At 34.0% G+C, this 13,203-nt stretch overlaps 2 protein-coding genes across 3 annotated transcripts in view; both read left to right on the forward strand.

The window, feature by feature from the left end:
• The first annotated feature begins 2,891 nt into the window (after positions 1-2,891).
• Positions 2,892-13,203, forward strand: part of LOC140049968 (uncharacterized) — an 83,090-nt gene continuing 72,778 nt past the window's right edge. Inside the window, exon 1 of one of the 2 annotated variants that reach the window (XR_011845336.1) lies at positions 2,892-3,012. The gene's annotated coding sequence lies outside the window, so the exon portion shown is untranslated. The remainder of the gene's footprint in view (positions 3,013-13,203) is intronic. The other variant, XM_072094924.1, reaches the window with a different exon arrangement.
• LOC140049247 (uncharacterized) lies at positions 8,479-12,032 on the forward strand. Its single transcript, XM_072094092.1, has 8 exons — positions 8,479-8,701; positions 8,840-9,300; positions 9,400-9,934; positions 10,059-10,245; positions 10,353-10,595; positions 10,681-10,852; positions 10,962-11,110; positions 11,245-12,032. The coding sequence occupies exons 2-8, from the start codon at positions 9,215-9,217 to the stop codon at positions 11,433-11,435; spliced, it is 1,563 nt and encodes a 520-aa protein (XP_071950193.1). The 5' UTR covers positions 8,479-8,701; positions 8,840-9,214; the 3' UTR covers positions 11,436-12,032.

A 13,203-nucleotide genomic window follows, 5' to 3' on the forward strand; every position in this document is an offset into this window, starting at 1 on the left:
CCATATATGGGCACCACATTTTTTGTCACATAAAGTTTGATAGTGTAGACAGAGTTTAAGTTGTAAGTTCTTTGATGCAGCCTCAATCTAGTGAAAGCTATCATAGCACATAGCATGTCACTTTCAATTTATATGCCATCTGAAATCCGAGTAGAAATAGGTTGTGCTTTTATAACCGTTGATGGATATTAGATTTTATCAAAATATAAATTTCATTTTCATAATATTAGTAGTAGATCAATTTGCGTAGCTGTAACATTTATTTTATGTTATTTAATAAACTGTATTAATAATAAATAGCAATTTAAAGAAATCTATATATAAAACTAGAGGAACTGGAACACTACAAATCAGCTACGCCGCATATAGTATTTATAATATTAGCTTGCCTTTCAATTCTGAAGTCCATGGTTTGCTCCTGACCATGCTCATTCTTGAACCTTGTGATTGTTCCTGCTAATGAGAATTATACTAATTATTACATTACCAAAGCTCTTGAGTTTTACACACACTGTGGCACTGGTGATGATGCCAAGTGTAAATATACTCTGCAGTTGCTAGTACATGAATTCAATGAAGACGAGAAAATCTGTGAGCAGCAAAATTGAACTCTGAACTTTCTGCAGAAGCTGTACCATTAGACCACTGGGGCTTTCATGGTAAGTTCAAGTTTGATCAAGTTCTCCTATATCAAATGTACTCAGAATAAGATTTGTATATTTTTCAATGAACAGTAACGATATTAATATTATACAATCAAATATAAAATGGATCAGAAAAACTTTTATTCAGCACAGAATACAATACATACATTGTATATCGGAGTCAAACTCATTTAAAACCATCCGGTTTACTGCAGTCTTTAAAAAACAAATAATATAATAACAACCAAAAAATGTCATGAAATGAAAATATCAATCAATGATTCATTATACTACATTTATACAAAAAAAGAAAAAGAAATTGTTATATATAATTATATCAGAGCAGCACTGCAGCTTGGTGGTTATACGTTTTGGTTCAAATCCTGGAACTGCCAAGCATAGTGAAATATGTTTATACTAGTCTCACTGTAGGAGGTTTAGTTTAGAAAAAAATGCTGATTTTTTCCACTTTAATTTGTGTTTAATGCTATGATGATACAATAATGGTGCAGTTGATTCATTAAATATAAACAGTCATGTGATACTGTAAGTTGATGCTGAATACTTTTTACCCAATAATTTGTATCTATATAATGCTTAATACATGTCCTATATGAAATAATATGCTACTTGAAAATGTTGTAACCATAGAATTCTGAGTCATAGACTGATGGCAGAAAGAATGAAAGATGGCTAAGACCGCCTAACTTCAAACCCATTTTTCTAAACACTGACAACTAATGCATTAAGAGTATGAATAGCTGATACCCGAACTTGTTTTGTTCTTAAATTCTAATTTTTTATTGTAAATCATGTAAAAATAAGATTGGTTTAAAGCGTACAGTGATATTTCAAGGTATTTGCAAGTAAGATGTATTACATTATAAGTTATATGTGAACACTATGAAAACCTTCTTTAATGAATTTTGTTAGATTAAACTAAATAACATGCACTGAAATCTAGTTAAAGCTTGGTTCCCACTAGAACGTAACGCAAGGACGTAAACGCAACGCAAGCGTTTTAACCAATGACAAGCGAAGTTATAGACAGTTAGCAATCACAAGCGAATAAGCCATTGCTTGTGATTGGTCAATTCACTTGCGTTGCGCTACGTCCTTGCGTTGCGTCGCTAGTGGGAACCACGCTTTAGCGGTATTCACTTGTATAGGAGAATCTATTATTTTTAACTTAATTTTTCCCTTAGCCTAAGTGTGAATAGGGAATACAGCCACTGGGGCCCACCACTAAAACTATAATTTTTATACTATACCTACAAATATATGCCTACACTAGTATGCCACTCTGTTTAACCTTTCTATTGTACACCAATTCAACAATTATCATTAAGTATTCTTCTCATTAGTACATTAAATCCTTATTTTCCTAATTAAACCTTAAATAGGAGCTGTAATTGATTGAAGGTTTATTGAATTAAGCATCACAGCTGAAAGCATTCAAATAAATCGATCAGTTCCTTTGCTCTAATTTCTTTAAACTTCAGGAACAATTCAACAATCATGGACTATAAATAAACGAATGTACTCTATTTTCGGTTTTTGTGATTTGAAGATTGGCAATGAGTTGGTTTGTTAAAACCAATTAAAATAAAAACCCAAAATATAGCAATAGTAACAACAAGGCCATATACATGGCTGCAGTCACGTGCTCAAGTCAGTGTTTACCGACCAACTGACCGACATAGTGAGCTAAAAGTTGCGTTGCACGAAACTGAAACATATGATTTTAAAATCCTATAATAACTTTTCGGTTTTTTTTTATTCTGATATTTTTTTCGACTCTTTGAATAAAATTGTAAATATTTTGTCATTTTTGTATGATATTGTTACTGTTTCATGTTTATCAACTTTGTAATGGAGGTTTTCATCTTTGTCAGTTGATTTAAAATAAAAAATAAGTAATACAATTTGGCTAAAAATAAAATCCCATTCTATTTTATTCCAGGAAATATTAATACTATTTGAAAGAAAATTTTAAATATAAAAATGTGTATTTGTGTTCTATATTTTGTTTTTATGTGATAAGAGATGATAACAAATTATTATAAGTAACTCATAGCAATAACTTGACATTTTCTTCGGCCTACTGTACAAAAAAAGGTCATCGTCTGCAGTTGGCAGTTGGCTTGAAGTTTAAAGATACCGCGTCGGTGTCGTCCAATCGGATTGCGTAATGGTGACCTACCTGCAATCTTGGTGATCAACTCGTGCGCATTGATGAGATAAGCACACACTCAAAACACTGTGTGTGTGCTGCTCGGATCGTCTGCTTCTTGTTGCTTGGAAGACTTAGTTTTAGCGAAAGTTCTACCACATTCTAAATGTAAATAATAGCTAAAAGATCATCTAGGTAAGTGTTATTGATATCGTCTTTATTGTTAACATCATTGCATGGTGCTTGTATATTGAACTGCAGCTCAAAGAACGATTGTTTTCCTAGCCTGCCTAGGCTAAGCTTAGACTGGGCTCTGTTGTATAGCAGCCTCATCTGTAGTGGTTGTATTGTGGTAGTAGGGGCCCTGGGTAAGGTGGGTTTTTCGCATGAGGAATTTCATTCATCACTTGTTGAGATGGTGGCATGTTTTTCATATCCATGGTTTCTCATTTCAGATAGAAATTTATATAAAGACTAATAAATTATAATAGTATGTAGTGTGGTGACACATCTTACTTACTAGACTGATAATATTAAAAAGCATAAAAAGTTCTAGGTTAGTTATTCTAGGCTAAGAAGCTAGGCTAATCATTCATTATTTCTAATGTTCATACAGTACATAAATCCATGATTAAGGTTGGTTGAGAGGGGGTCACCAAGGAGGTGGGGCTGTGGCTTTCTGGAGTAATTTAGGTTGTTTACAAGGAGACTAAAAAATATGATGAAAAGGTGGGTTATGTCTTTTTTCTTTCCCTGTGTTTACGGTGTTTACGGTCTTTACTAATTAATTGTGTACGTCAATTATTTTTTCTTACTTTTTTTGTTTTCTAGAGAGTTTCCCCTCCCTACCTCCCCTCCCTACCTCCCCTCCCTGTCCCTTTGGTTAACATAGTGTTGTACACTGTATATAGTAATGTGGATATGGATTCTCAGAATTGTTTTATGTTATCCTTATTTACCACTGTCTTTACTCGGAATTGCCTAGAGGAATATTATTCAGATCACAATGAAGTAACCGTTTATTTCTGTTTTTTAAACACAAGTGAGAGCAAATTCAAAACTGCATTAGATTATAATAATATTGTAATAGATATTATGTAATGCATATCTTTGCATGCTGACATTTTGTGGTATAAAATAATATTTAATAATTTCTCCCCTAAAAACAATTCACATAGTACACACATTTTTTAAACTGAGAAGAACCATTTGTTAGGAATAACAAAGGCTCATGTGCAGTCATGCGTAGACACTAAAATCTCTTGTTTAGTCATGCATTGCATTTATTTTATCCAGGCCAAGAAAACTCATTTGCAGGGAATAATTTAAAAATAGATTCTATTCAAATTTATGATGTAGCATAAATAGAAGAAGAAATGCATGGAATTGATAGAATTATGATTATTAAAGCATAATAATGTTCAAAACTGAGACCTTGCATTAATATGATTTGATTCATGTAGTTGAAATTTGAATATTTGTAGCCAAAGTAAATCATGAATACCAAAGATGATACATTCTGTCTACTGCTCGGTTTTCAACAGGAAATTAAACACATTTACAGACATTATGTTCAATATGTTTTTCAGACGATGTTATTGTTGATAAGCAGAATATAAATTAGTTTACAAGGAACCATGTCTCATGCTATCAATTAAACCATGTGGCTAGCAAAGGCTGAGTGTTTGCATATAATAAAAGTATTGTATTGCTATAAATGCATATTGTTGCTTACTACAGTGTTATTTTTTGTTGCTGACTTTAAAGTCCTACATCTATGTTACATCTATTAACCTGAAATTTGGTAATCATATTGTAAATTACATAACCGATACTTGCACTGTTTTAAACGGGCTTTTAATTCCATTCGGATATGATAGTAGAACAACAAATTTTCTTTAAAAATGTGTATTTTAGACCATTTTCCAGCTCTGAATCAATATTCATGTCCTAAAAAATCAAATATATTTTTCTATAAAATATAAAAGTTAATTATATCTCAACCGAATAGTAATAGTAATAGTAAATGACGATTATTTTATTTACCTGACGTTTCGCCAACTATCAGTTGGCTTTCTCAAAGTGTAGTGACACGTATGTCACCGTTGACCTCTAGATGATGGGGTCAACACATTGGTCCACACTTGACTGAGTTTGTATATACAATACCATGAAAGCCCTAGTGGTCTAATGGCTAGGACATCTGCATATCAAGCAGGCGGTCCGAGTTCGAGTCTCGGTTGGGGCGACTTTTTCTCATTCTCACAGATTTCCTCATCTTTATCATTTCAAATTAATTAATTAAATTTCAGTATATCACCGGGCGGTTTCGAATTAATGTTCATTGCCTAATGTGTTTATATATATATTTTTATGAAATACAGCCAATTAATAACCAAAAATATGGACCTAACTGTAAAAAATTAAAAGGAAATGTGGTTGTAAGTAAATTCAGCTTGTTTGAATATTTTGATTATTATTATCAAGGACATATTTATGATTTCTTTGTTTTCAGTGGTTTACATTTCACTACTTTATGTTGTGAAGTGTAAAGAGAGAATCCTTTAGCCACTCGGGTAATTATTTAAATCAATTGTATTTCAACATTTAAGACTTCAATCTTGGTACATGTGTTTTTATTTTACAATCTTTTTATTTTCATTATATTAAATATAAGAATCTTAAATGTTTTCCCATACCGAGATATTTGTATTTTGTTTGTTTTTTTATTCATTTTGTCATAGGCAGTGCTAAAGGTGCACTACCCCTTTTCCCCTCTCATTCTCCCTACCCAATTTGACAGCACAAACTATTTTGTCATATCTATTTTGAAAGAAGGTATATGTCAGTGCTTCACCGTTCAAAATAGATCGACCCTGTCGCCTGGACCTATTAACCGGCAAAACTGTGTTGAAGAATAGTACATCCCAATTTCTTCTTTGCCATCGTTCAAAATCGAAATCTACAAAAACAATGATCAAATCTTGCATCTGTCATTGTACACATTTTTTTTCATTTACGAGTTTCTCTGTTTACAGTATGTGAATCAAAAAATCTCTTTTTATTAGTGTTTTTGTAAGAGCTCACATCACATTCTAAATTTAAATCTTTACTACTAACTAACCCAATTACCCAGAAATATAGGAATGTGACAAGTTATTGCTATTTGCTGTACCAATACCCTGCCATGCTATAACATTGTCCAAGGACATACATGAATATCTTCATACAGGTAAGCCAGATAATTGATTGAAAGGCACTTAAAATTGTAAATATTTTATGTGTGGGTGTTGCTGTTCTCTTTATTCATATGTTCCTTGTTTAATATTTTCTTTTTATTATTTCATTTTATTTCAGTTCATTCAATTTACCAAAACAGTAGACATACAAAAAAAACAATATTTCTGAATGAATTGATATTATTAACTTTCACAATATAGTTAGGGAAAATCAAGATATTCCCTAACTAATAAGATTAGATAGAGAAATCTTTGAATGTGCAAATTTCACAATCCATACAATATACTAATGATTTATATGATATTAAAAATGTTTACAAGGGGGACACAGCCAAATCTAGAAAGTCTGGTCTTTATTTGAGTCGCCTACTATATAATAGAAAATTAACACAAAAAAAGTTAAACATTTACATTTTGTATTATATTGCCATTTTTATTCTTATGAAAATTCATATATTTCCAGTGTTGCACATTACAGTATTTTTTCTAATCTTCCATCATTTTGATAATATCCCATAAATACCTGTTATTGACTCCTCAATCAACAAGCTATTTTTTTAGTATTTTCCTCGCACTTTTTTAAAATTAGCCTTTCTGTTTTTGTAGTATGAAATTTGATGTCCATTAGTCTTGAGTGAAAATTACTAAGTTGACGTATGCAAACTGTAATATATGTACAGAGTAATGTACAGTATGCTATTTAGCTTCTATAAATAGAATAACTGTATTTCAATGAATTAAATTTTCCATTGAAAACAAAACCAGCAAATTATATTGCTAGGTATATACTAGTAAAATTTGTAAACATCTGTATTGACCATTTTTTTTATGCCTTGTAATAAAATCTTGATGTTTCTGTTAAAATTATTTGTAGTAAATTTACAGTATTTTGCATAGTGAAACTGCTAAATTTATGAGAAGCGGGAGTACAAGATTTTGAAAATTCACTGTAGTAAGAGTTTGGCTGTTACATTTCTGTTTCTGTACATATGTAAATCTTCTTCTACAGTATTAAAGAATTCTTATGCAGTAATTTATTGTAGGCTGTCGATCGTCGCAAAGAAGAAGGTACCTATGCATGACAACCGGCGACCAAACAACGTCTTATTAGTATAAGTGTGCATGTGGGAATATTGGAACATGCTTCCTCGCACCTCACCTTGGCACAGGTTTGATAGTTTCTAGGTCCAGTCGCCGACCAATGACAGATAAATTGACCTGTCATAGGTTGGTCCTCGGTTGCAATCGTAAGCTCTCTAATATAATACTACTGGATGCTTACCGTATTTTCCGGAGTATAGGTCGACCCCAAGTATAAGTCGACCCCCAACTTTGGCCTAGAATATCGTTGATTTTGGTATGACCTGAATATAAGTCGACCCCCAAAATCGGCTAATAACACAACTTACTTTAAAGATCATGGAACATGGTATTTGAAGTTTTTGCAAAATAGTAGTATTATAGTTGTTTCCCCTGATGGACATTAAACAAACAATAAATTAAACGTTTTCAGGACATAATTAAAGTGTTTTCTGCTATTTCGCGCAACTGCTTTCAGTTCACGACTATTCGGGTTTTTTCGGCATTTTCCGGTAACCTCTGATAGTGACGTCATAAGATGAAGAAAACTTTTTCGCGCCTGTGTGTACAAACTATTGCTTGGCCCGTGTCGTGTGTTCATGTTGACAATCTTGCATCTATCTCATAAAAATGCCGAAACGGTGTGTTTTCTTTGGGTGTAGTAACATTTCTAAAGATGAAATCAGTTTGCATTTCTTTCCTAAAGACAAATCCTTTTTTAAAAAGTGGGAAAAAGTTGTAGCAACCAAGAGAAAAAACTGGAAAGCCAGCCCGTATTCTTGTGTATGTTCTGAACACTTCAGCGAAGACCAGTTTGTGGAATATAATTCCGTCAAGGCCCAGCTTGGTTTTGCAAACAGGTTTGTAATAACTTACTATTCTAATAAGTAATATTAAAATATTAATAATATAATAATAATAATAATAATACAGTAACTAGGCGACTAGGCCTAGTAGTAGTAGCCCTACTTTAGGCCTAGTCCTAGTAAGTAGTAGAAGCCTGGGTACTGTGTAGGCTTTTTCTGGTTACGGTCCTAGCTAGGCTAGCCTAAGGCCCGGGGGCCTAGCCTAGGTTAGTTGAGGCGTCCGTGGGGTATGAAGAACAAACAATTGTGCACTGACACCAATTGTTCACTTTGCCTTTGTTTAATAATTAGGATAGGGGATAGACCTAGGCCTAGGCTAGTTATTATTTTTGAGACGTGATTTGTTATTGAATCAATCTTTTTGATGGCATTGAAAATCTAAATCACGTATGGGACGATGACGATTTGAAGCAGTGTATCACCCGATCAAAAATAATTACTACTACTAGGCTAGGCCTAGGCTAGTATTAGATGTTCCCAAATATGTTGGAAATTAAGAAGTTTGTGATCAAGATCAAATGCATAGGCCTATTTTCTTTTTACAGAAAAAAAAAATTAAAGCCTGATGCCATTCCCTTTCATCGTGTATGTTGTGAAGAACTGGCCAATGACAAACAGAAACTAGTCCCAGGCCGTTCTGCATACCAAAAAAGGGAAAGTGAAAGAGAGTCTGTTCACAACAAAAGTGAAATTGAAAGGGTGAGTGATTACCTAATGATCTGCAGCATAAATGACTTGTAAAATAATGTTGTGTACTCTAACTTCTAATTCAGAATATACAGCAGTATGACCGTTATTATTAATGGTGATTTTGGTTCTTGTTTTACTATATTCCAGATTTTGAAAGAAAATAAGGAAAATGTTTTTGAAAGTGAAAGTGAAGCTATGGTCAATGAAGATGGAAGTAGAAGATCTTGTGGTATAAATACCACAAGTGAAAAAAAATTCCATAAAGCTACAACTGTAAAGCCAGTTACAAGGACTGTTAAGATACAGACTTCATACAAAGGCCCCAGTAAATGCAAGTACCTTGTCAATTAATGTTTGACACTAGGTGGTGTTGCTAATAGCTTTAAATGTGTACATTTATTTTTATTTATTTTTTCAGCTGTCCAGTGTGTACCTCTCTGTTGTTCTAGAGGTACTCAATGTGAACTGTTGCTTCCATTTGCAACATCCAGTCCTATTGCAAGTGAAGATGAAGATGAAGGTATGGAGGTAGATGACAATGATGATGATTATATACCAAGTGACACATCAAATTCAAGTATTGAATTGGATGAAGGTGAAAGTGATGAGTAAGTACAAACGCCATGTTACAGTTTCATTTTGATGCAATCAATTACATGTTAGTTATTTTACATTCTGACCTTGTAAACCTTTTTATATTATTTCAGTTCTAATAACTTTGAGTACGAATTAAACCACGAGGTAAAATATGTTGTGTTCCGCTCAATGCTGCTTAGCCTATTTACCCTATGTCAACTGTGTGGCAAAAAAGGTGCTAAAGCAGCAACAACTTGTATAGGGACATTAATAATAATAAATCAGACTTGTCGAGCATGTGATGGAAGTTTCCAGTGGAAAAGCCAGCCATACATCGGAGCAATTCCAGCTGGAAATCTTTTATTGAGTGCTGCCATTTTGTTCTCTGGTGCTTTGCCAAGTAAGGCATTGAAATTGTTACGCTTTTGGGGTGTGACAATATATGAAAGACACACCTTCTTCAGACACCAAAACAAATTTTTAATACCTGCTGTTAACAATTTATGGGACAGAAAGCAAACAGATTTGCTTAGAGTGGCTCGACAGTCTGAAGTGACATTAGGTGGTGATGCACGATGTGACAGCATGGGGCATTCGGCAAAATATGGAAGCTATACTTTATTAGACCTGGATAGAAAAAAGATCTTGGCTATGGAGCTTGTTCAGGTAAGATTGTTGCTGCATGATTTCTTTGAAAATGATGGAATTTTATTCAATTGATTTTTTTGAAATGATTACAGTAGTTACTGTGATTAACATTATTAGAATTTTTTTTTTAATTATTTCATAGAGTAACGAAACTAATGGAAGCTACCATATGGAACTAGAAGGATTGAAGCGGTGTCTGAATGTGCTTTGGAAAAGTAATGTTGCTATCGGAACTTTGGTAACGGACCGGCATGCTCAAATTCAGAAGTGGCTAAGAGACAACTGTAGTCAAATAACGCATTACTTTGATATCTGGCATGTGGCTAAAGGTAGGTTGGTTTACAAACATAATAATCTTGATTTCGTGTACTCAAATACTACAAATCTTTATTTTGAATACTTGCAACACATTATATTTTATTATTTACATTTTTAGGGTTAAAAAAGAAACTTGTTGCTCTTGAGAAGAGGAAAGGGTGTGAACAAGTTAACAAATGGCGCCGAAGCATAATTAATCATCTCTATTGGAGTGTTGTTACAAGTAACGGAAATGGGGACCTAGCTCTAGCAAAGTGGGATTCAATAACAAATCACATTGTGGATATTCATTCCGGTCATAGTGACTTGTTTCCGGCTTGCATTCATGGACCAGCTCAAAAAAAAAATTTCTTTACACCAGGTAAACCAATTATTATTTAACTTTTTGGGGCAAGTTTCTTCTCCAATATGTCCGATTTTTTGACTAATTATTTTTTGGTTTCTAGGGACAGAATGTAACGAAAAAGTAGCAGATATCCTGCAGAACAAGTACCTCATGAAAGATGTAGTGAAACTGTCTCCCTTAGGACAAACATATGGCGTCGAAGGTTTCCACAATCTTGTGAACCATTTTGCACCCAAGATGTTCCACTTTGGTTATTCTGGGATGAAAAGCAGGTATGTGCCTAGTTTATAATCAAATGTTCATTATTTATTTGTGTAGTGCTGTAATATTAGTATTTTCTAGGCCACATGGATTCATGTTTGTATTGTTTTTGTCTTATAGACTTCTGCTTGCAGTTTTTCATTACAATGAGAATTCAGATCGTATTCAGGCAAGGACAAAAGATGGTGATCTCCAGTATGCCATTGCATTCCCAAAAGCAAAACAAGGTGGCCATACAGTCAAAAAAGTAATGACAGAATGTACATTTGGTAAGTCTATTTTAGTTAGAATAAGCAACTAATTCTGGACATGGTGATTGATTTCTATTATGAATATGCTTTATAATGAAGACCTGGACTGCTCTGTGGTGAGAGATTATGTTCTGTTTATTTATTTTTTTTAGGGTATGTTGATGAACTGATTACAGAGGTAATGTCTGTTGTCGATGGTACTGCTGAATGCATTGACTTTGTTGACGCTCCCCCTCCCCTCTGTGCAAGTTTCGAACATCCAGACAAAACAGTAGCCATTGAAAGCCTGTTTACAAGGTTTCCAGAGACAGACTCAACATTAGATACATACACATCTAAGTAATGCGTTATTTGACTACAGTTGTCTCTTAGCCACTTCTGAATTTGAGCATGCCGGTCCGTTACCAAAGTTCCGATAGCAACATTACTTTTCCAAAGCACATTCAGACACAGCTTCAATCCTTCTAGTTCCATACGGTAGTTTCCATTAGTTTTGTGACTCTACGAAATAATATCAGATTGTAAATCTAATATGTTAATCACAGTAACTACTGTAATCATTCCAAAAACTCAATTGAAGTCACATCGTGCATCACCACCTAATGTCACATCAGACTGTCAAGCCACTCTAAGCAAATCTGTTTGCTTTCTGTCCCATAAATTGTTAACAGACGGTATTAACAATTTTTTTGTTTTGAAGAAGGTGTGTCTTTCATATGTTGTCACACCCCAAAAGCTGGAATTGATCCAATGTATGGCTGGCTTTTCCACAACATTGGATACATACACATCTAAGTAATGAGTTATTTGACTACAGTTGTCTCTAAGCCACTTTTGAATTTGAGACAACGCTTGTTACACATCAAAGTTTGGGTAATAGAATCAGGGAATCCCAAGGAGAAATTCATACAATACAAAGGGCCTTACACAATGCTATGGAAATTCAAATCTAAATATACTGAAAATACCTGTATTTTTCATTTTAGGATTGTTATACTGTAAATAAATGTTAATAAATTTGTATTGCATTAAAATATATATTGAATTTGTTGATTTTTATGGTTGATGGTAACCAAACAGATGCTATTCAAATCTCAATTGACCTTTTGGTTGTTCTGAAAAGAACAGTTTGTTTTGGGTATTGCAGTATTGCAGATTTACATATTGAAACCTTCAAAATAAAAATTGTCCTCCATTCCAGGGGGTGGAAAATGGGCTCTTATACATGCCACTGCACATGAGGGCAGAACAACTCTTAAGTTTCTTCCAAGAAAGCCCCAACACCATCTCGCCAGTTGCCTGTAAGCCACATGCCTTCTACGTTTGTGCTCTGGGCCATCAAATGCAGCATCATATTGTTGCCGGTATTGAAGCCATGCTATTTCAAGTACATGCACATTTAAGCATGCTGCGACAAATCCAGGATGGTTGGTGATGCATGTATATCGCTCAGCATTGTACATTGTTTCCCCTTCATCCAGTCTACATTCCATTGATGGGATTTCCTGGCAGCACTTGCACTCACGATATGTTTGTTGTATCTGGCAATGGCCACACTTGCACCTTGAAAACAGTTTCAATACAATAATATATAGGCCTAATGACGTGTCCCCACCTGAACTATTATACTTGTATTATATATATATTTGTTATTAATTAATAACAAGCTGTACCTTACGTCATGAGCATTAATTATATTTATTATTAATTATGCACAGAGTTTACTACAATTTAGCCTAGCTTTTTTCATACCACTGCATGCACTGATGGGTTAAGAACGAATTAATCACCTACTACTAGGCCTAGCTAGAGCCTAGGCCTACTACTACTATAGGCCCTAGTACTACTAGCCTAGCCTAGCACCTTTCACTTTAATTAGTAAATCGACACAAAAGCAACTTCAGTTTTACTAATTATTTTATTGCGTTTAAAAACACGATAATAATGTGCTATATAACTGACTGTAACTAACCATTCCAAAGTTTGGGTCCGTAATTGACCTAGGCCTAGGGCCATGTTGGTCTGGTCAATTTCGGGACCCTCAATTTCCCCACGACGTCGTTCTTCGCCGACTTCGCGTTGGTCGGCCTCACCTTCAGAATCGGTGAGAT

Source organism: Antedon mediterranea, chromosome 5 (assembly GCF_964355755.1).
Source record: "Antedon mediterranea chromosome 5, ecAntMedi1.1, whole genome shotgun sequence".
Lineage (NCBI taxonomy): Eukaryota > Metazoa > Echinodermata > Crinoidea > Comatulida > Antedonidae > Antedon > Antedon mediterranea.